Source organism: Rhodnius prolixus, unplaced genomic scaffold, assembly GCF_049639745.1.
Source record: "Rhodnius prolixus isolate KJV_2025 unplaced genomic scaffold, Rpr scaffold_8, whole genome shotgun sequence".
In the NCBI taxonomy this organism is placed as follows: domain Eukaryota; kingdom Metazoa; phylum Arthropoda; class Insecta; order Hemiptera; family Reduviidae; genus Rhodnius; species Rhodnius prolixus.
This window is the reverse complement of record NW_027411593.1, coordinates 2,963,991-2,988,806: the sequence shown is the minus strand read 5'-3', so window position 1 is coordinate 2,988,806 and position 24,816 is coordinate 2,963,991. Positions and strand designations below refer to the sequence as shown.

At 34.2% G+C, this 24,816-nt stretch overlaps 1 protein-coding gene across 2 annotated transcripts in view; it reads left to right on the top strand.

Moving 5' to 3' along the window:
- The first annotated feature begins 3,276 nt into the window (after positions 1–3,276).
- Positions 3,277–24,816, top strand: part of LOC141450689 (scavenger receptor class B member 1-like) — a 120,832-nt gene continuing 99,292 nt past the window's right edge. Inside the window, exon 1 of one of the 2 annotated variants that reach the window (XM_074121361.1) lies at positions 3,277–3,544. In XM_074121361.1, coding sequence (XP_073977462.1) covers positions 3,511–3,544 — 34 coding nt within the window. In that variant the 5' untranslated portion in view covers positions 3,277–3,510. Of the gene's footprint in view, positions 3,545–17,853; positions 18,080–24,816 lie in introns of those variants that run through there. The other variant, XM_074121360.1, reaches the window with a different exon arrangement.

The window sequence follows — 24,816 nt, the reverse complement described above, 5'->3', positions numbered from 1 at the left end:
GAAAAACAAAGTGTACAAGAGAACAAAATTTCATACGAATACGTGGTTCACAGTGGGACATATAGAACGGCCACAATTTTGCAGAATTTCATGACCCAAAAAATTTTCAACCCTTTATATCTTCTACCTTTATAGATCTGTGCACAAAATAACTATAGTTTGTAATTTAGAAAAACAAAGTGTCCAAGAGAACAAAATTCAAAGGAACAGTTTTTTGTTTTCGTATCTTTCCTAAGTTTCTAAATTTCAATACATTTAAAACTGAAATTTCGCGGAACACTTGGACCATATTCGCGGAACACCAGTGTGAAGCTGCTCTATTGTGAAGCTTCAGAATGTGAACAAACAGATATAGTCTTTGTCTCCTTGATATTTCTTTTATTTATTGTCACTTCCTTACCAAAATTTATTGTTTATGTAATTGTGGGTAAAACCCCAAAGATCAATTTTAGTTTAACTGACCAGTCACAGCCCACGCTGTGAGTATGGTTAGAATTTAGTTCCTAATATCTAACTCCCACTTTTGGCACTACGGCCCCTAATAGATCCTGGCCTCTTCCACATTCCTGCTCCACACTTCCCCTTCCGGGGCTTGTCTTCTGCATCTTCATACTTCCTTTTCTTCAGTATTCCTTCCACAACTTCTAGCCATCTAAATCGAGGAAGTCCTTTTCTGCGGCGCTACACCTCACAGTTTTCTATTCTAGCAGGTTTTATTTTTGGAATCCTGCCACTCGTACCACATGCCATTTCGCTTTATTTCCCCCCTTACCAGTGCTGGTTCACTAAACACATGACGGAGATCAGCAATCTTTCTTATCCTCCAGCTCCCAGGACAGGTCCCTCTATTCCTCTGATTACCTTCCATTCCCATATATTCTCTCTGTTTCTTTCGTAAAAACCGGTTTCATGACCGGAAGAGACCACATATCTTACAATTCGCTCTTTAAATCACTCTTTTTGTTTAGGCCATTAAACTTCCGTTTCTGACTGAAATCTCGATATTAAAAAATTACTCACTAAACATTTTCCCCCAAAATAATCTATGATTAGAATACGACATTATCTCTTCCACTGGCATACGACGACCTATTTATTGCGTAAAAATACAAGCAAGTCAAGGTTCTTGTGCCTAACAGTCCTCATTTCCTAAAATACTGTTATCACTTCACCAAGCGATTAGCCTGCAGTCCAAACATTGTCGATTACAGTTGACGTCGTCATCTAGGGTTGACAACAAACTCACACGTGTCCATCTCCAAATAAACATTATTAATATTGATTAGATATTATTTAATATAATTTTTTTTTTTTCAATTAGATCTTCGCTTCCACCGATCTATCTTATATTCTAAGTGACATTTATTTTTAGATAATGTAACGAAAATATTTCAAATACAGAAAGGAAAAAGAGATCACAAAAATTGTAATAATTATTATTTAAAAAGAAAGTAATTACCCCAAATAATTTAATTGTAATAAAATAAATAAATAAATAAACTGATAATAAAAATACAAAAGCACGTGTTACACCATTAGCTAGAAATCAAGAACAAAGAGAAACATTACAGTTCCGTAAATGATTTCGATTTAAAAGCAGATTACGCAAGAGCCAAAACATATTAGAAATAGATTCCGCTTTACGATCAGAGAAAGTAATAATCGAAATAAAAAGTATCGATCCTTTAGCTTTCTAAAAGCAATTTAAGTTTATTAAATAAAATTAATAACACCACGTAAACTGTTATCAAATTCGTTGAAAAAACTAACGTTTATATCCCAATTACGTATTGTTTAGATTTTAATTAATTCTATACCAAAATGTAGAGAAAACAATTCTTTATAACTGACATAAATTGCATTGTTTTGGTAGCAATAGTTAATGAGAAATAGAAGGTTAAATTTTGGTAGTTTTGCAACTAGTTGAAAATTCAACCCTTTTTTTCTCCCTTTCTACTCTACAGATTTTATTGAATTTTATACCAAATTGTAGAGAATACACAGCTCTATAATTGGCATAAATCGCATTGTTTTAGTAGCAATAGTAAACGAGAAATAGAAGTTTAAATTTTGGTAGTTTTGCAACTAGTTGAACCTTTTTTTCTCCCTTTCTACTGTACAGATTTTATTGAATTTTATACCAAATTGTAGAGAATACACTGCTCTATAATTGGCATAAATCGAATTGTTTTAGAACCAATAGTAAACGAGAAATAGAAGGTTAAATTTTGGTGGTTTTGCAACTAGTTGAAAATTCACCCCTTTTTTTCTCTCTTTCTACTGTATAGATTTTAATGAGTTTTATACCAAATTGTAGAGAATACACAGCTCTATAATTGACATAAATCGCATTGTTTTGGTAGCAACAGTAAACGAGAAATAGAAGGTTAAATTTTGGTGGTTTTGCAACTAGTTGAACCTTTTTTTCTCTCTTTCTACTGTACAAATTTTATTGAATTTTATACCAAATTGTAGAGAATACACTGCTCTATAATTGGCATAAATCGAATTGTTTTAGAACCAATAGTAAACGAGATATAGGAGGTTAAATTTTGGTAGTTTTGCAACTAGTTGAAAATTCACCCCTTTTTTTTCTCTCTTTCTACTGTACAGATTTTAATGATTTTTATATCAAATTGTAGGGAAAACTGTATTTTGCATGATTACAGCTAAGTTAGCAACTAGCTAAGTCTTGGAAAGGTAAAAAAAAAACTTGAAGAGGGAAGAATGCCATGAAAATTGAAGAAAAAAAAGATCTTGTGATTGATTCAAGATAATCCAAGTCCTTACTTTGCAACTTTGAGCCAAGCCCTTGGACAATCAAACAAAATTAACAAAATTAATTTGTATTGTTGTCAGAATCAAAAGTTGTAAGATTCTTTTTAAACAATTGATCTCTTGTACCATAACAAAAAATTGTCCTTACAAATTTTTTAACAAGCAATCTATGAATTAAAATATTTTGAATGTAAAGGAAGCATCATATATGGGGCCCCCATAAATGGATAATCAGAATTTAAGGCAGCCAGCCTCATTGGTGATAGCAGAGGTCAACTCCTCCTCCTCCTTCCCTTATAAACACACACACATACATCTTTGTGGGATTATTTTAATTCTAATCTATCACAAATTATAATCAATAATAGAAGAAGGAGAGAGAAAAAGAAAAGAAGTTATAAATCACAGCACAACTGATGCTGCACCATTCACATTAGTTCGTGTATAATCGTCACCGGAAGATGTGCTCTACGTCACACTGTTGCTAGAAAAATACGCGCCCACAGAACACAGGGGTTGTTAACCCCTTATACTTTTTTTTTGTTGTTGTTTTTAATTTCTACTTTCTTCTCCATTCTCTTTTTTACTGCTAATTATTACTATCACTTATTTTTTGAATTATAATAACACGTAATTCTTCCAAGTGACTGCAATTTTATGTTTCCGTCTTTTCCATTCACGGAAGAAAGTTGAAACAAAAAAACAATTTGATAAATATTAACAACATCAAGAATGTTTGATACACCATTTATTCACTCCATAAAAGGTTGGTCAAATTTTATTTATTGATTTTATATTTGCATGAATAGATTTTACATTTATTGGATCTGAGTTAGTTTCTGTTACTAACTACCCCTTAGTTAGGTAAGTGATGATATTTGCGGTCATTTTGGGATTTTAGTGTGTGTGTGTGTATGTGCGTCCAAGACGCTCTACCGGAAATGAACACTTTTCTGAATCCATTCCCCAATTTTCCATTACTTTCTCCTGTAGGGATTGAAAAATAGAAGTACATTGAAGTTGTATTTAATCCAATATTTTTATCCAATATGATTTAAGTAATTTTTTTTGCCTTTTTTTGTGGCATTGGCTTCCGCCATACAGCCAGCATCGTCTAGATGCTTATCACTAGAATATCACTCACTCTCCATTCTTACTTATAAATACATTCGCTTCACTCATTCATCCCTCTACTATATACAAACTATTTACATAAACTACAGCTAATATAAAATGTGAAGCAAATGTTAAAAAAAGGACATACGTTACTAGGAACAGAAATGTGCAATATGTAGTTCTAAATATTACTGTAATGAAAGGTGGACGACAAGAAGGGGGGAGGGGGCAGAAAGGAAGTTAGAATTAGAAATTCGTTAAAGTTAGTCAGTTTTACCAACTTACGTGCTACATTAATGAGAACAGGAAACTGAAGTTATCCGCTAATTTCAATCTTATTTCCTGTTTTATTTTTGCCAACCTTTCGGCTGAGAAAGAAATAGGAAGTACGGTCCTACCATTTTAAATATTATTAAGAAAGTCCAAAAATTTCTTAAGTTTTTAGGGGGAAAAAAACCTCTCTGCTAGAAGTAAGCAAAGGGATTTTTCCTTTTATGAAAAATTCCTGAAACAGAAAATCATTGGAGCTATCTTCCCCCCCCCCAAAGAAAATCAATTTTCCAGTTGATCGATTGCTGTCAAATCCTTTGTGTATCCACAAGTGGAATTTGCGAAATATTCCACTTGAATCTAGAGGAAATAGACTTAGCTCTCTGTCTGTTAAGACCAATTCCCCCAAAGTCTGCAGGAACTCAAAAATTGTGATAATGGGAAGAAAATCAAATTAAAGTTTTATAAGAAAACATAAAATTTTGCCTTTCAAATTGCATGAATATAATTTTATACATTCACCAATAAATTGCATCAATTTGACTGATTGAAGATCAAGATGATGGTATTCAATGTCGATTGCGCATTGTCAGTAATTGTAATAAAGATAGGGGTAATTATATTGCATGACTTGAAGATTACATCAGACTCCACAGCTTCTGATATGTCTTGGTAAATTGTGCAGAATATAAGCAAAATTATTAATGCAATTATTGCAATCAAATTGTTGGAAAAAAAATGTTTATATCAATTCCATACTTGATTACTTATTAACACACTCTGGTAGTAAATAATAAAATTACAATGTAAAATCGTAAATTGGCAAATTCAAATGTTTATGGACGATTTGCATAATTTCATTGTGCAGCATTATAATTCTATTAAATTGCTCAATATCTAATCCTAGATTTTATAGTCTACAGACTTGATTATTTCTCTTATAGAGGAAAACTTTGAAAGATTTTTGCACAGATCTTTGAATTTTCACTTGAAATACCCGTCTGTCTGATTGTCTGTATTCATTATAATTCAAAAAGGAAAATCGCAGATTGGTAAAATTTAAAATTTAGTTTAGATGCCCGACATGAGACTCGATAAAGGGTAATCCCAGTGTAATCAGTAGGGAACGGATTCGTATGTATTTACATATTTTTTTCTAGGCAATTTACAGACGTTTTTCAACTAGAAGTATTCTTACTGACACTTTTTAAGCCGTTTGAGTCTACTTTTACTTCACATATATCCACATATTTGGATGTTATCGCATATTTATACATATTTGATTAAAATAAATAAATATTTCTACATATTTAATCAAAATATGTACATATTATTTCATATTTTTCATTTTATGCATATTTTCATAATTGGGAGGTAGTTGACAGGAACTGTGAACCACAGACTGTAGGGCTGTGAATCACAGTGGGTACAATGGTTATTGTAATTTACACAGAATGCTGCTAAACAGTGACGGGCACTTGTTAGTTCTTTGAAGTTGTCTGACGTTGTCTGTTCTTTCAGCTCGTTCGTTGAAGTGTCCAATACATTTCGTTCGGTCACTTAGTGTATTCTTTTTTTGGGTGAAATGCCACGAACATCGGCCTCAAACAAACAACTGGTTGCTCAGCATTACAGAATTAACAGTAAACAGCTCAGTATTACTATGAAAACTACAATAAAAATCAAGAATGTCCTTTCACATCTCGAAGACGAAGCAGTAGCGATAAATACAGCCAAGTCTTTATTCGAGAAACCTAATTTAAGGAACGACCTTGCATTCATTTCTGACAATTGCGTATTTCTTGCACAAGCCATTACCCAACTTGAGTCCCAAAATGTTCGACTGACAGAAAACGTGTCCAACGTTAAAAAAGTCATCGAAAAGGTGGAAGGAATACCTGGGAGTAAGGGAGATCTGATCAGATCAAAACTGGTAGAAGTACTGAGCAAGAACAAAGGGTGGGAGACCATCTGCCAGATTTCTGATATTATCAGTGGAACAGAAGTCACCTCAGAACATCGTGTACCCTTTACAACCAACGAGATAACTTCTTTCAGCAAGGCACCTATAACATCTGTAGATGTTGAACGATCTTTTAGTCGTTACAAGTCCATCTTACGCCCAGATCGTCGTCACTTTACGTTCCAACATTTGAAATTTCATGTGGTTGCAAACAATTTCGAAGAGTGAAGTTTTCAAAATTGAAAATTTAACACATCTTTTTATAAATAGTAAACATGTTCTTTTCTTGTATAAATAATTATAACTTGCCCCCCCCCAAAATGCCATTTTCATAAAAAAAAATGTCCATTTTACTTAAATATTCCAGAAAATATTTTAAGAAAATCACATATTTTCCACATAATTGACGAAAATAAATGCATATTTTAATTAAATATTTGGCATTTTTAAATACATAAAAATCCGTTCCTTAGTAATCAGTGTAAGGTTATTCACTATTAAATTTTGATAAGAATTAATTACGAAACTAAAATTTTAAACTTTAGGAATATCTGCTGACCGGAAACGGATATTGAAGAATAAGTTTTATACCAGCCGTTTGCTCCTCTTGTTCCAATCTTCGGGCAGATCTTCCTTGTCTTCTATTGCTGCCTTCTTAACCTCCCATTTCCTTCATGATATCTTCATTTCTTACACTATCTCAACTCGTTTTCATCAACCATCTTCTCCAGTACCAACTCCAACACTGGTCCTACACTGAATCTCTTTCCAACTCACTGGTACAAATCCTTTTTTCTTTCAGGACACTTCTAGATGACTTAAGGTCAGTGACCACGCGATCTCCTCTCTGACAACAGTAGTGTTAAAGAGTGTTTATTAGGTAACTTCTCCACGTTGAGTGTGGACATACATATACCTCAATAAATAAAAAGAAGTATTAATTAGATATAGTTCACTAAAATATTTCCTATCCCCCATATTCCAGAAGAGCCTGTAAAACACTTAATACTAAACCCCTGAAGGCCCTTACTTCCTTCAGAATTACCTCTTCCCTTGTTTGGGAATGTAAAAAGGCCTAAGAACAACTGGCTGGGAACAATTAGGTTTGGCTGGAATGAGTGCTGGGTCACGTGAGGGATTAAGGGGAATGAAATAGCCGATCAGCTGGCCAGGAACTCCTTTCATTGGCTTGGAACCTCTGTTCTAGGGATCATCAAGTTCATGAGGTTCTCAGAGATTGGATGCTGGAGAGAGCATGGAAAGAACTGGGTGATGTGTTCTGGGATTGAACTCAGCAAGGACTACGATGCCTTGGCTGTGTAAACAAAAAGAGGCTCTGTGCTTGGGCAGAAATCAGATTATTCTGATTGCAAGGCCTATTCACGGGGCACGGTAGGTTCAAGAAGCATCTGTGTAAGGTGGGGCTTATTAGCTTCGGGACCGCTGTGCAGACTGTGTCAGGTAGAGGGAGGGATCGGCCTCTCACTTGTTGTTTGATTGCGCTATGTAACCTTTGGAACTTTAAGACCAAAGGAGAGATAGTAGCGCAAAAAGAACTAGTAGGGAAAGTCCTCAACCTTCTTAGTAGGGGAGGTTTCGTCTACTAGATCCAAAAATAAGGGGAAGGCACAATAAGTCCCTTGCGGCTGCGGTGTCGTGAGGCATAGGTCCCGTCCCTTCTCTAATCTAATCTAGAGTACAGAAAGAAGGCACAATAAGTCCCTTGCGGCTGCGGTGTCGTGAGGCATAGGTCCCGTCCCTTCTCTAATCTAATCTAGAGTACAGAAAGAAGGCACAATAAGTCCCTTGCGGCTGCGGTGTCGTGAAGCATAGGTCCCGTCCCTTCTCTAATCCTAATTCTAAATCCCTAAACTTATAATGCTATCCCCCCCAAACGTTGTACATGCAGTCAATAAATTACATTCCATCCAATGGGAGTCAATTCCCCAAAGCTAACGCAACAACTTCACCACTCTTACTTGTTAAGAGTCACCACCATTGCAAACATACTGGAAGACTTCATGGCGTACTTATTTTACTCACAATAATGGGCAACTTACAAAGAAACCTGCCCAAAGTCTTCTTAGTAGTCTGAGGGTTATCGTAATAGTTAATTTTTTTTTTGGACGAATTTGAGGTCACCCAAAAGAACAATGGCTACCTTCTCAAGACATATCGTGCCATTTCCTGTTTAGCTGTGGCTTGTGGTGTTACACCCTCGTATCCTCAAGACTAACAGGTAACAGGGGTTCAGTCAAGGAGTAAGAAAAACAGAATCCTAAACCATAATTTAATGACTAAAATGATTAGTCACCCATTATAACTTACTATAAGTTCAGTAACAAACCATTCTAACTAAACGTTGACATTTTAAGGACTGTTAAGTCATTATTTCTTATTTTGCAGTTTAAGGCTACACTTTCCTTTGCAATCAACTTTTTTTTCACCATTTTTTTTAAAGCTGGAAATACATCACTGGACTGGTAACCTTCGAATTTATTAATAGGATTATATAAAATAAATATATAAAAGCGTCGTTAGATTTTGAAGTTGATATTCGCTTGTCGAGGTTAAGCGAATGTAATTACAATACAGTTTACAAACACACAATCTTTATGTAACAATTTTTTTTTGGTGTAGTAATTTGTATAGAAATTGATCATCTGTCTGAATGTGCAAACATGCAATTTGTGTGGCGAAATTTATGCAACTTGGTTAATTGTAAACTTAGATCTTTTGCGTTATAGTTTAGCCGCACATTTTATTTTTTTAATGTAAAAGAAAATGCTGTAATCTCAACTAGGAAAACCACAATCGTGTTAATGTGGCTTACAACATAACATACCTTGTAGTCTAATTATGGTCGAATGAAGTTGAAGGAACTCTGCCCAGTGCTGTCAACTTTGTAATAATCTAATACAGTGTAAAGTTTAAATTAAAGAAAAATACGATCAAATATAAACGAAATTATCAAAAAAAACATCAAACTCTTTCTCATTAAAAGTATTCTTATTATTAACTTGTAATTAATCCCTTAATAAACATATACGAGGTGTGACTATTAAATAACGAGACTGTTGCTGTTAAACATTTTATTTTAAATTTATACATATTTAGTTATTATCACCTTCACTATACACCCCTCCCCTATCCCTACAACGGCTCCATGCGAATTTACCATTGTTCGGAAACAGTGCTGGAAGTCTTTCTCTATGAGCTCCTGCATGACGCGTGCCGCTTTTTCTTTCACAGCTTCAACGGACTGCTGAAATCGTGTTCCTTTTAATGCAGATTTGACTTTAGGGAACAGGACAAAAGTTATATGGGGTCAGGTCAGGCGAATAAGGCGGTTGGCCAAAAAAACTGGGATGTTGTACTTGGCTAGAAACGTCGTCTTGACAGACAATGCAGTGTCTGAGCCGGCGCGTTGTCTTGATGGAGAGAACCCCGTGACTTGTTCTTGCACAAATCGGATCGTTTTTTTCCTTACTCTTTCACCAGAGTTGAGCGAGCACCTCACCGGTAGTAATGTGAATAACCTGCTTCTAATTATAATCGATATTTTCATCCGTTTTGGACGTGGAAGGGCGACCCGGGTGGTCATCATCTCCGACGTCTTCTTGGCCATCTTGGAAACGCTTGAACTACTCAAAAAACTCGCGCAAGTGATTAACATTCATCACCATAAACTTCTTTTAATAACAGATAAGTTTCAGTAGCGGTTTTACCCAGTTTCATGTGAAATTTCACGACAATTCGTTGCTCTACTACATGTGTAGTATCATGTTTTTCGGGCAAAACGAAAGTAACACCTCTAGTACACAAACACGTCAGGTTCCGGTCAGACAGATTTCTCTACAAACACGTGAGACGCTGCTGCACTCGAAAGAGAAGGCTTTACGCTGCACAGCTGTCGGTCGCTAGGATTTGGCGTATGCATAGTTCTTCTGTAGCAGCATCAGTCTCGTTATTTAATAGCCACACCTCGTACTGTTGTTTTCGTAGTACATATTATTTTATTTTATATTGAAAATAAACATGAACTATTTTACACAGTGTACGTATTATGGGGATAAGTAAAATACTTTTAAACTTATCTTATTGTTAGGGTACCGCCAAATATTGAAATTGTTTAGAGTGCCGCCGCGACAAAAAAAGAAAGATTGAGAATTAATGGTCTATCAGCTGAATACTATTCACTCATTCATTCGTCCGGATAACTTCAAAACAAAACACACAAAGCCGACAGACATAAAAATTAAGCTCATAGCTTCCGCCCAGGGTAAACCTGCTTCTATTCTGCTATGAGACGTAGAAACTTCATTTTGAGTATAGATAATTACTTTATGGGACTTCTAAGTCGAATTTTCGAATGCTTTTCTCTCAAAAAAAAAAAAATAGCTCTGTAAGAGAAAGTCGTGTGAGTAGCACAATACTAAAAACGGATTTCCGGTAAATACGAACATCTAAAGTAAAGTTATTGCCATTTTTTCAGGCGAGCTTTACGTCCAACTACCAAAATTAGGTGTCGTGGACGGGCGCGACTCTAACAAACATACTTTACTGTAAATTTCTTTTATTAACCATTTAAATAAAAAAATCTAAGACCTAGACCCCCGGGAATCGAACCCACTAACCAACAAATACAAGCTTAACTTTGCGGGTCTAGTCACTTAACCGCTCGGCTATCGTGGCGACATCTGAAGTATACATATAAACAAAAGGATAATACACAGCGCTATCTTTAGGCAAAATTCCCTAATTAACTGGGAGTAATTTTCCATTGCCAGCCTGCGGTTAGGTGAACGCTCTCGGCGTTCTTCATTTATTCTGTCTATTAATGTCTTGTCATACCGTTATCCAAACACACGAATACAGGAATTCTCCAAACTAATTTTTAACTATGTTTGGAAATAATCTGTAATGGATTTTTTTGTTTTTGTACTGATTCAAAACGCGGAGGAGATTAAAAGAAATAAAAAATGATTGAATACCATCACGAATTAATTCTTTTTCTTGACTAGCATTAGTAAGCTCTCTACTGGTCCAGATACTGTGGGATCTTAGAGAACGATCAAGGTAGAACTGACGTCACATTGACGTCAGAAGGAGGCTGGACAGGAGTTTATTATTTTTATTATTCAACAAATCAAATAAGCCAGAAAGGTTACCACAATTTATTTGCAAATAACTAAATCATTCACTAATTGTAGGAATTTTCCACACGGACGCGGACGTAGCAATTTCAAATAGATGTACGTATTTATTTTTAATTTAACTTGAACTGTTTATTTTGTTTTTTAAATTATTTCGGGAATTTTTGTTAATAATTTCTATCATTAATTTAGGCAATATGATGGAGATAACGATAATTCTTTTTTCTAACTGTAAGAAATTTTGAAGGTAATTATTACGTAACGGTAATTTTGTATTTTTTGTAATGAAACAGTTTACATTTTGTGATTTGTGTTTAAACTATGACTAAAAGATGTTTTTCTTGATTCTAAGTAAATGATTTTAAAGAACATAAGTGATGATTACAACGATTTATGGAAGCCTAAATTGTTCTCTTAGGCAGAAAAAAAAGGCCGCCAAATTATAGTAAAGTTAAGGGCAAAAAATTTGATTGGTTGCTGGCATTAGCCTGAGTAATGTTTCCCGATTGGTGGAACAAGAATAAAATGGCTTCTTTTTAAGATGATTGTCAGTGGTGCATTCAATTAAAGAAAAAGTTTTGTAATACTCGTATGTTGTCACAATAGATTTAAAGGCAAGCTTTGATTGAATTGACCATTAGTCCTTTCTCCTAGGCCAAAGGTGATGACGCAGTTCTTTTATGTTGTTTGCTGATTGAAGGGAACGTCCTATAAACACTCTTTCTATTCAATAACATTACTTTCACTGGAGTACAGGAAATCCATGACTGGACAACAAAATAGTTCAACTTAATAATCAAGATTAACCCACTGTTCAGCCTTGTAGATTGGACAGAACTACGCAACATATAGAGGGCGAACATGAAGGTGACTTTATTTACAGAAAGAAAAAAGCATTTCCATTGCGCATACCACGCTGTGGGCCAAGATAATATCAAGCCCAACAGAAGAAGATGTTGTACATAATCAAAGTTCCTACCCATGATTACTGAACAGATCAGACAAGAATAACGAAATAATAAAGAGATTTGTATACAGACATTTACATCAATTTTGGTCCAGCTAATCTGTACTCCTGACTCCTTAGAATATGAGGAGAAAGAGTCCCATTGGACCAAAGACAAAGTCAATTCTGGTTAAACTAACTACAAGACTATTTCTTGACTATTATTAAACTGGAAGATGACTCTACAGAACACAAGCACCTTCACTAAAAAAGTAATCATCCAGACCGCTTGCTCCAACTGGAGTCTAACCTCCAGTAGTAAAAACTCAAGGAACTCCAGACAACAAAGAACAAATTTTTACAGCCTATTAAAAAGAACAAAACACATGTATAAGTTCTATCAGAGGGTGCTGTCGACAACTTTACACAATCTGAATGTTAGGTTATAGTCTGGGAAGGTTTAGCGTCACTTTACAGTGTTTACATTTACATATGTAGTTCGTTAGAGTGTTTTTATAGTGTTTAACGACAGTGACATATAAACTAGTAATTTGATTTGTAAGACGGTTTTTGAAACAGATTTTATTATTCTGTAATGAATACAATTTTTAATATAATACAAAGAAATATTATATGATATGTACATACTCGTAAGTAATTAGAACAACATTTACCTGAAAAGAATAATTAAATTACTAGTTGATCACCGTCACTGAACACAAATAAAACACTCTAACGTAATGTAAACATACCAAAGTAATGCTAAACCTTCCCAGACTGTAACCTAACATTCGGGTTGTGTAGAATTGTCGTCAGCACCCTCTGATGGCACTTTTATACAAATAAAACAATAATTTTTTTTTTTGTTCACAATTGCCAACAACTAACCTAATCTGGACTAGATTTTAATTTAAGATTTAATTCATTAATTTTCACAATTAATTAAAGTAATTGCATATTTTTTCAGGCGGGGCTTAACGTCCAACTACCAATTAGGTGTCGTGGACGGACACAATTATTATTATTTTCATAATACAGTATACGAACGCACAACAAACTTTTGGCTTTAATTAATCCTAGTTAAACTCCTTGTTTACCTAGCCTCCTGATAGTAACCAACTACCAGGAGGAATTCATAATCTCTTCCTAACTAAAAATATTACCCAAAATATAACCTGGAAAGCAATTAACCAAAAACAGATTTCATTCTTTAAAAATAAAAAATTATTATTTATTTATTTATTTTTGGTAGCAACAATAATAATACTGTCAAATATGTTACATTTATCCTGATTACCTACTTACTGAACTCTTTTCTACTGACCATGGAATTAATTAACGTTACAGACGATATATTGATATAAATTAACGATATATTTACATGAAACAATTACAATGTTTACCTCATGATTTTTTATCGTTTGTGTGTTAACACTATCTTTAGTAAAATGTAGGCCACAGATTTTTACTAGAATTTGAACTATATCTTAAACTAAATTTTTCTAGTTTATCAACATGAACAACGTGACCAGAAAACTGTGTACACGCGATCATCTTTTTGAAATGATTCACGTTTTTTCCACGATTTATTGTTTATCAAGGTTTCTGTGGTTACTAAAATGTGTGATAAGCTCCCCACAGTATGTTACATCAAACATCTTTCAGTGTTTCATTCATTCATTAAAAATTAACTATTTCCTTTATACTTAGTTAATTAACATAATTTTCTTCTACAAATTGAAAATGAATGTCTAATATCGTTCAATTTCATGGGGAAATTCAAACTTAAGGAACTGGAGAAAAAGTTGGTGGTTTCCCTTCTTCTATGGAAGATACGGGTCCTACCTCTTGCGCACTGTTAAAGGAAGATTAAATGGTATTTGAAGAAAATTTAAGGGGAGGGGGGAGTTTAAGGAAATCCCTCCACCGGAAGTAACTTTACTTTTTTACGAAAATGGCTCCAGAAACTTTTTTCTATTTATTCAACTTAATTTCTTCCATGATTTCTTGATCCTTTTCTTGATTTTTGATTTGATTTGGATTTTTAGGGAGGTTTATAGGTCATTATGAGGCTTTCTCATTAGGTCAAATGCCATTTTACTGAACACAAAGTGCACAAAAAGGTTAATATTGGTGAGGATTCAATATGGATCAAAAACTCCGAGTGTGAGGAAATATTTCTTGAATGAAAACCTCGAGTATAGTAGTAAGGGAAAGTCTTATGAGTCTTCACGTCAGAATTTTCCATATAAATAGAGTTTCCCTCTAATAATTAGAAAATATATAAAAAAAAAATTGGTAGCTATTTTATAGGATTCGGCTACAAAATGAACAAATAGCGTCGGGAAAACAGTATTGTCCAGATGTTCTCAATTATCAAATGCAACCAATCAACTGGTGGTTATTTTTTTTACATTTGCAATTATTCTGTAATCAGGAAATCCTTAATGAAGTCTTATTATTTCAATTAAATTTTACTAATTTTTTTTTTCTTTGTGTCACAAATTTCAATTTAAATTGCATTATTTCATTGGTATTTTGTTTTTAAGAAATGGAAATAATAAAACTGCAATGGCAAACGTTTATTTAAGGTATAAACATTTAGATTATTTTTACGCGTGTTTTATAGGGAGGGGGGAAACCATAAACATAACCATAGACGTTAACTATTTCCGTATCAACAGGTGCACGTGTTGTCAGAATTCACGTGACACCAAACTATGCAGATCATAGAGTGCCCTTCAATAGATGATTGCGTTCGCTCTTATTTTTCTTTTTTCTTTTTTTGTAAGAATATTCTAGACTACGACCTTTCACTAAGGGTCATTTATTCACAGTTAAACACCAATCAAAAACAGCTCTCTAGGGACCTTCAAACTTCTTATAAAATAAGTCGTTAAGTTTATAAAAATTACCTTTCAATTAATTTTTAAGTTAACACGTGAATTCTAACTAAACGGTGAACAGCCAGAGCAAGCTAACGTGACTAACTCTAACTTCTCAGTTTTCAAGGTTTTTAACTTAAGACAGTCTTTTCTAACTTAGCATTTTCCACAAAACTTCTGGAGAAAAGTTTCGCTTCACACAGTTTCACGGTGCTCTTTATTGAGTTATCTTTGAATAATTATTATTGAAGTAAGTAGAAAGCAATCAGAAACCAAAGTGTAAAGAAAATTGTCTGTGCATTTTCAGGAAATCATAAAAACATTTCCGGGAAATTCGCACTTTCGTTTCATGCAGTTTTCTTCTAAGCAACTTAGTAATTAAAAGTTTTCCTTTAGTTTTTGATTAATATTAAGTAACTGGTCTGTTGTACATTTGACTAAAACGGGACTTCAAAGACAAGCACATCTACTCCAAAGAAGTGCACTTAATCGGAATCTTATTTCCCCGGTAAAATGTTCCACAAAAGTACAAGAGGAAGAGTAAGCACAGCGCTGCGTACTGGAAACTACTAGACTACAGATTGAAACAGGTTCTGACACAGGGGACCTGGGATGCCACCACACAATAGACAACTAACTCTCCACTGTGCAGTTGCAACAATACGACCCGCCCACAAAGACGTTGAGACCATCTAATTGACCACTATCCAATATTGGTCGCAACATAGCAGGAACTTGGTGATGATTGGCCATCACAAAAGACCACTTTTTTAAATTTTTTTTCCGCAAAGTTTAGTTCAAATTGAAATTGTATATATATGTATATTTTAGTAACTTTTTTGTGGTTTGAATGATGTAATCAGAACGGAAATACGAGGGTCGTTTGAAAAGTCCGTGCAAAGTCAGAGAGATAGCACTACTGGCGCATATCGAGGTTATGTTTAGTTAGTAGCATCTCTTGGAAGAACACACACCAAGTTTCAGCCAGATCGGTCTATTTCTTTGTGTTTGGCATTCGTTTGAATCGAGGAAGTCGAGTGATTTTCAAAAAAATGGACGAAAAAGAATTTCGTGTGTTGATTAAACACTACTTTATGAAAGGCAAAACGCCTCAGGAGACTAAAGAGAAGCTTGATAAACATTATGGTGACTCTGCACCTTCGATTAGAACAGTTTATAAGTGGTTTCAAAATTTTCGGAGTGGCCATATGGGCACAAGTGACGCTGAACGTTCTGGACGCCCTGTTGAGGTTACTACTCCAGAAATCATTGATAAAATCCATGATATGGTGATGGATGACAGAAGAGTGAAGGTGCGTGAGATTGCTAGTGCTGTGGGCATCTCGAATGAACGGGTACATAATATTTTGCATCAACATTTGGGCCATGACAAAGATGGGTGCCGCGATCGCTCACGCTTGACCAAAAAACGAAATCGTGTGAAGTGTTGCAAGGACGGTTTGCAGCTGTTCCAGAAGAATCCGCAGGACTTTAAGCGTCGTTTCGTCACTGTGGATGAAACATGGATACATCACTACACTCCTGAGACCAAAGAACAATCTAAACAATGGGTTACCAAGGGGAAATCTGCGCCAAAAAAGGCGAAGACCGATCCTTCGGCCGGAAAGTTTATGGCGACTGTCTTTTGGGATCATCAAGGAATAATCCTCATCGACTATCTGGAAAAGGGTAAAACTATTACAGGTGCATATTATTCATCGTTATTGGACCGTTTGAAAACCGAGCTGCAAGAAAAACGCCCACGATTGGCCCACCAAAAAAGTCCTTTTCCATCACGACAACGCACCAGCTCACACCTCAGCAGTTGTGGTCGCAAAATTAATGGAAATAGGGTTCCAACTCGTTTCACATCCCCACCTATTCTCCAGACTTGGCTCCCTCGGACTACTATTTGTTCCCCAATATGAAGAAATGGCTGGCGGGAAAAAGATTTTATTCAAACGAGGAGGTGATTGCAGAAACGAATGGCTATTTTTCAGACTTGGACAAATCCTATTATTCGGAAGGGATCAACAAACTAGAGCAGCGTTGGACGATGTGTATAAGCCTAAAAGGAGACTATGTTGAAAAATAAAAAAGGTTTACCCCAAAAAATTAAGTAGTTTTTATTTTTGCACGGACTTTTCAAACGACCCTCGTACGTCATTCTTTACGAGATACATTTCGAGACTAATTTTAATAAATTCCTTTTCATTAGATTTACGGTTGAAAGAAGAAAAACAAAAATATACATACAATTTTTTCTAAATTCACTTTTTTTTGAGGAGACTCAAGAAAAAAACCCTTAAAACGGATATTTCGGGCCAAAAAAAAAAAATAAAGAGACAAAATACAAAAATATTTGGCATAATCACAAATAACTTAATCAATAATTAAGTAAAAGAAAAATCGAAACAATACAGTATTCGTGGAACAATAGAAAGTACCCAAAACTTAGAAACAATAATATTTAAAAATAATTACAATACGTTACAATATTAAAATTAAATAAGTTTCACTTCTTTCTTTTTAATTCAAATAGTTGAAAATATTTTTACGAACTGTTAACAATAACGACGATATTGATATAGGACTAATAACCTTGAGTAAAAGCATTATTCTGCAAGCAGTGAAATGTAAACAAACAATTTCAGTCCTTTTGTTGGCACAATGTTTCTATTGTTACGCTCCTAAGCTAGTCTGTGAAACCAATTTGGAAATATCTTTTAATATTTATTACTTTTTCATTTATTTATTTGTTTTTTTTTTAGGTTTTTAAATTAAACTAGTGTTCAATTATTTTAATTTAAATAAATTATTTATTGATAAATAGTTACTGATAATATTTAAGTGAAGTTTTATTGCCAGATGTCTTTACTTACCAACAGCCGAATGATTTTATATTCATTAATTTTAATTACAACAAAATTTCAATTACAATTAATGACAAATTTTTTACAAAGAGGTAAGTGGGCAGTTTATTAATTGAATTTTTTAATATTTTTTTTTCAAAAATTAACCATTTTTTTCCATTTTAAACAATGGGATTTTCTTTGTTCATTCTCTTTGGTGACTTGATTCATAGTTTCAATAGGATGAAAAAAATAATTGCCATTTCAGTCGAGTAAAATTTATTTTGCCGAGCTTTCTCGACCTAAGGACTAGGTCATCTTCAGGGCTAGTTTAGAAAGTAATATTTTTTACATTTCAGGGTTGGTGTGTCTTCTGTCTTTGTCTGTTCATGGACTGGAGTAGAGTTCATAGACTGGTGTAGTCCATGAACAGACAAAGACAGAAGACTTTGTAAACTAGCCCTGAAGATGACCTAGTCCCTAGGTCGAAAGCTCAGGGCAGAATAAATGTATCACGACTAAAATGGCAATTATTTTTTCATCCTATTCAAGGGATTTTCTTTAATGGAAATGACAATTACAAAAGTTTTCCACCTATTGTGGTAATTTTCTTCTTTTTTTTTACTTTTCTGAGATTTACACAGAAAAATGTTTTATGATTTCCCTGTGAATTGTGTAAGACTTGAGTGTGTAAACATTTAGAGCTACATTTCTTATTATTTTTAGAAGAAAATTCATTTAAAGGCAGTTACAGATATGGGTAACGCTTCCCTCTAGTTCAGTGGTTCCCAAACTTTGTGGAACCAACGTGAAAAAGCTACATAAATGCATAGTTACTAAAAATTACAAATTTAAAAAAGCATTTTGTTGAAGAAGTATTTATTGAAATTATAACTTTTGTTTAAAATAAAATTTAAAAAAATTAATAATTTGGATGAACGTGATGAGATGTTATCAGTGTATTTATATCCGGCTCAATGTTAGTGAGTAGCAACCGCTAAATCCCCACGAGTAATATTTGGTTCACGGACCCCCTGAATGATACCGGGGACCCCTGGGGGTCCGAGGAACCACTTTGGGAACCACTGCTTTAGTTCAAAGTGTAATTTGTAGAACACTTTCTTATAGCTAATGTGCCATTCCAGTATAATGAATTAACTTATCTTCCATTAAATATGAATAAAGATTGAATATGTAAACAAATTTACAAAAACAAAATGGCGGACCGGAAGTAGCTTACAACTGAATAGATTTTCGTATTTTTTTAAAGCAAGAACATGACATCAACTACTCGTAATTATTAGGGATTACCTCAGTAGTTAATCTTTTGGCCCTTAATTTTTTTTTTTCTTCTTACCCTTACGAGCTTCTTATAGTGTTGAGTGATGGACAGTAATGAGAGAACATTGTCTGGAAGCCGGCAGTGAACTGATAAAAAAAACAACTTTTCAGTAAAAGTTTGCAAGTTTGCAGGAAAAATGACGTAAACATGGGTAAAAATCAATACCAAAATAAAAATCAGACTCGTAACGTCTCTTTATAACAATTTCTTGGCCTTTGTAAAATGTGTAGCCTTCCTGATGATTACAGTCGAATGCCAGGAGATCATCACTTGCAGCCTGCAAGGTGCAGAGTGTGGTTATTATTCTTATTGCATCTTCAGGGGAATTCCCACTCGGTCTTTTTCTCTACAGAGTTCATCATGCATCCACTTCTTAAAATAATATTTATTTATTTACTACTCCATCATACATTCCTGAATCCAATTACTTGGGCTTCTTCGTAGTTCTGTGTTTGTATATTTGTTTTTTCCAATTTAAAGCTTGCATTAGGAGATATTCCATCACGACAGAGCCTACATCCGGTGTGAGCACTTCTGACGACTTCCTTTTACCACAAATGACGCAATAAAATTTTCTTTACACTTACAATTTGTTCGTAAAAGTAGTTGACATCAACAATTGAGAGGTACCACTTTACAAAATATCGCAAACGACTAAACAAAAATCTGCTCAGTTTAAGTAGTGACTTCCGGTAAGCCATTTTTCTTGGGCTTTAAAAATTCGGTTATATATTTAGTTTTTTTTTTTTTTTTTTTAATAATATTTAAACTTAAATGAAGACTTTAGAGCAGAGGTCGCCAAAGTGGTCTACATAATAGACCCGCTACGGGTCTATTTAACAAAAGTAGGGGTCAATCTGAGCCAGGTGGGTCGAAGGAAAAAGCAATTTCGAACCCAATATAGCGAACCTTGCAAAGAAACGCCAGGCTACACACCCATCTCATTAATTAAGAAGGAATACTGTAGTTACTTTACTTATTATTTAAATAATTATTAAGGTATTTAAATTTCAACATTAAGATATTTTTCATACAACTATTTGTTACACAATGTAAAATTACTTTAATAAATGTTTAAAATCATAAAATAAATGTACAAACACAGTACCTAATAGATGGATATTATTTTTAATTAACTGAAAATTACTTTTTTCTGCAACCATGTAGGAATGTTCTCATTACTCAATTAAAATCAGCTGTGTAATGCCCAACTTTACCTCACCAGTGGGGAAAAATTCCCATTAGTGTCACTTTCCGCACAAGTGAGTGGAAAAACTTTATTGTGCTTCCTTGATATAAGAAGTTTTGTTATTAAATATTTTCTGTAAAACTTTAATAAGCTTATTTAAATTTATTTTATCTAAATAATTAAAAAACGAATATTAAAAAAATAAAATAATAATTGAAAGGAATATAGAAATAAAAATAATACTTTAATAAATAATTAGATATTTTTAATTATAACAGTTAAAAAGGTTATAGTGTTACCTTATAGAAATTTAAGATGGATTCTAGTGATTCCTATTTAGTTTTTTTTTTAGTTAATAACCCTAATGGTTACAGAAAAAATATAATATTTAACTCGAGTGTAAAGTATTTTCCTACTTTCCGCACTTGTTAAATAAATAACTATTATGGGGGGTCGATGGAGATTTCGAAAAATTATATAGGGGGAAAAACTATACTCGTATGATAAAAAAAGTTTGGCGACCCCTAGTTTAGAAGGAAACTTTCCGCTTAGAAGGGAAATACGTGAAAATGATTCAAATAAAGTTTTGGAACTATTCAAGGTTAAAGAAAAATGAAAATTTAGGAGTTTTTCTTTTTCCCAATAAAATCTCAAGAAAATACGAAATCTAAGGTGGACACAATCATCAATTACCAATAAAATCACTTCTTTTTTTTCGACTGCAATGATTATTTTAATAAACAATAATAAATCAAACTAATCAAAAATCCATGGCCTATCATTTTAGTAGCGATAAGAAATAATGTTCTCAACTGCACGTCACCATAGATACCAGGATGAATGAATCACGTGCGGTGTTATCGCGCCTAACATCGCGTCTAAACGTGACCATATTGTTTTGTTTTCAAAAATATTTGAATATTTTCTTAATTCAATTTAGGCTGTCTGTTAATTTTGTTAAAATTTTTTTACATCAGCACGGTTGGCGATACTAGTCCGAACTAGCGCACATTCCTTTTACGAAGTAGGAATTTGGCAAGGGTGCCAAATTTTTTTGACGAATAATGAGGCCGATTCTTTTGGAAAAGCGAGTGAGTAAAAGCCGAGCTTTCGTAATGGAAAATTCCGGAAATAATTAAAGCTCAATATTTTGACCCACCACCTTATTTAAAACTAGGGGCGCCACGGTAGCCGAGCGGTTAGAGGCGCGACCTGCAAAGCTAATATGTATTGTGGTGCTGGGTTCGATTCCCGGTCTTAGGCCTTGGATTTTATTTAATGGTTAATAAAAGAAATTTACAGTAAAGTATGTTTGCTAGTCGCCTAATTGGTAGTTGGACGTAAAGCCCCGCCTGAAAAAATAGGCAATTACTTAACTTTAATTTACTTTATTTAAAACTATGACATCCCATTTCCTGTTGGTGAATACCACCATCTTTACGGAAGAGAAATTAATAAATTGGAAACCAAAAAGAAATAGAACGGAAACGCTTGTCGTTGAAGGTAATTGAAGGTAAATTCCTATTTCAAGGTCCACGGGTGTAAATCACTCCGAAATATTAGTATTTTCGAAGGTGAACTTTTTGGAAATACGTCTTAAAATATCCGTTATGAAAACGTCTTCCCCCTGATGACGTAGGTACTCTGAGAAGAAACTTTCTACGAATGTTGATTTAGTGTGGGGTTTTAATTTGATTCTCTCATTGTCCAATCAAAAACATGGTATTCTTTGCAAATCAGGATACCTTTTCTTTTTTTGTTTTTTGCGTTTATTTTTTGCCACAATCAGCGCTTTTGCGCTATAAGTAACAGTGATAACCGAGTAACAAATGATAAGGTAACGAGTGGAGAAGTTACCGCAGTGGCAATACTCCCAAAACATTAGTCCCACTCTCTTCACTGGAGAGGAGATCATGAGGCCACCACTGTCTTTTAAGGCGTCTTGTCCAGGTTGTCAGAAAGAGTTCTAGAAGAAAGATTTTGAGCTAGAGGATCTATATGAGATTACAGGCTATGAGTTTCCTGTATCGTGTTTTCAGCTACTTCGGTGATAAAAGAAATGTTAAGGTGCAGTGTGTATGGTCCAGGTTGGGGGACATAAAATAGTGCGTTTACGATAGTTCGAAGTATTTTAGATTGAAGAGATTGTAATCCTTTGGAAATTGGAGCTAATTAGAGGATATTTAAAACAAAAAACTCGGACTTTTTGTTTAGGATTAAAAATTTTTTTAAAAAAAATAAATCTTTACTACCCTCAATCTAATTGGAGTTTTTTAACTTTCGAGTTCTTTGAATAACTACATCATAAAGGATCGCCAATCTAGCACGGAACACACTTATAGCATGACTACATCTATGCGCTCATAAAGACTGACATTTCCGGCAAAAAAGAAAACCCCCTTACAAAATAATACTTATGACGTAAAAACAGAACGAGAAGTGATGTATAACTGTAAAGTGCAACAATAATAATAATGCACATGCACTTGCTTTACGTCAACACACACACACAAAAAAAAAATCTTAATTTATAATCGTGTATTGCGTTTTAACTTATCAAGGAAGCAGTTGCATTCATTCGAGTTTACTGGCCTCCACCTTGTCTCAAGAACTAATCACTCAACTAGACGTAATCAAATCTATGAATAGATTTCCTTTCACTGTAATTTATTCTAGTGGATACATTTTTTTTATTTTTTTGTATCAAAATATATTTATTGCACTTTAGTAAATGTTCAAATCTCGTGTGCACCGTCTGGAAACTGCATTCAGTTTCCAAAATTTCCGCACAGACTTTAAAGCGCTATCTGGTAACTAAAGTGCAAAAGAACAGTGAGTCATAAATACCAAAGAATTCTCTCGCCATGAATACACAGCGGAAGTGCGTGTTTTTGACACGAATTGATGGGAGGGGGAGAGAGGAAAAAAAAGGAGACAAAGTCTGGAAGTTCCTCTTCCGTTCACGGTTTACAAGTACCAGGAAAGGAAGTGTAGGAAGTCCTCCTCACAAGGCTGTGAGCCCATCGTATTGCCCTTCACTTCAAATTTAGGTCGAACTAAAGGATTTGAAGATTGGCGAGGAATCGGTCAAATAAAAAAACAAACTCGTCTTTTTGGCCAACGTTTCGACGAATATATTGTCTTCTTCAGGGGGCCTGGATATTACAAATACAAAACAATTTACAGAGTCAGTAACATAGAAAATCAGTAATACAAAAAATAAACATAAAATACAATAAATTCTTTATAATTATTGAAACTGTAAATTGTTTTATATTTATGTAATATCCAGACCCTGAAGAAGACAATATATTCGTCGAAACGTTGGCAAAAAAAGACGAGTTTATTTTTTATTTGACCGATTCCTCGCCAATCTTGAATCCTTAGTTTAACAATTTACGGTCACGAAACCTATGTATTCATATTTAGGTCGAACCTTAAAGACTAAGAACGTTGCGTTAACATTTTGATCTTAAGTTTAGCCTGACCAGAATCATTGCTGTAACCCAAAAAAAAAAAAATCAGGAACCTGAGCATGAATGCATAAATAATGGAGCATGCGTGTAAACTGCAGAGTAAAAATTTAGGTCGAACCTTAAAGACTAAGAACGTTGCGTAAACATTTTGACCTTAAGTTGAGCCTGACCAGAATCATGGTTATAACCCACAAAAAATCAGGAGCCTCAGTGAATGCATGATGAATGAAGCAGCATGCAGCGCGTAAACGATTCCTTAAGTTTGACGCTTGCAATATCTTGAAACCAAACAAGAAGTGCATGAACTCATTAACCTCGAGATGCTACTTTATGTTGGAGGCATTATCCAATTTAGATTAATAGACACACCTGATGTAGAAAATCCATGTCTTCAGGATATGATCTAACCTTGAACTGACTGCGTGCAATTATTGTCCCATAAATCTTAAGTTCTGATAAAAAAAAAAAAATTATTCATCTTTTCTTTTTTTGCAATTACATCCTTTGCATTGCGCAAGTTTGCAACATTCCCTCCTTTGCAGGATCTATGTTGTAATTCAGAAATAACTAATTTAAGACAAACACACTAACAACAGACCCAGTGTTCATCCAAACGGAACAGGAAGTTGAAAATGCCTAATAAAAATAATAATAATTATTATTACAAAAATATAGTTGACATACTTTTTACGATCGTATTCACCCAATCAAAAAACATTTCCGGCACTTGTTTCCACTTTCTGCAATAGCTTTAAATGAAGAGAGATAGTGCAAATGTCGCACGCGAGACACCTTGTGAGTTCTGAAGGTCATTAAATTAGATTAGATTGCACATACGTAGAA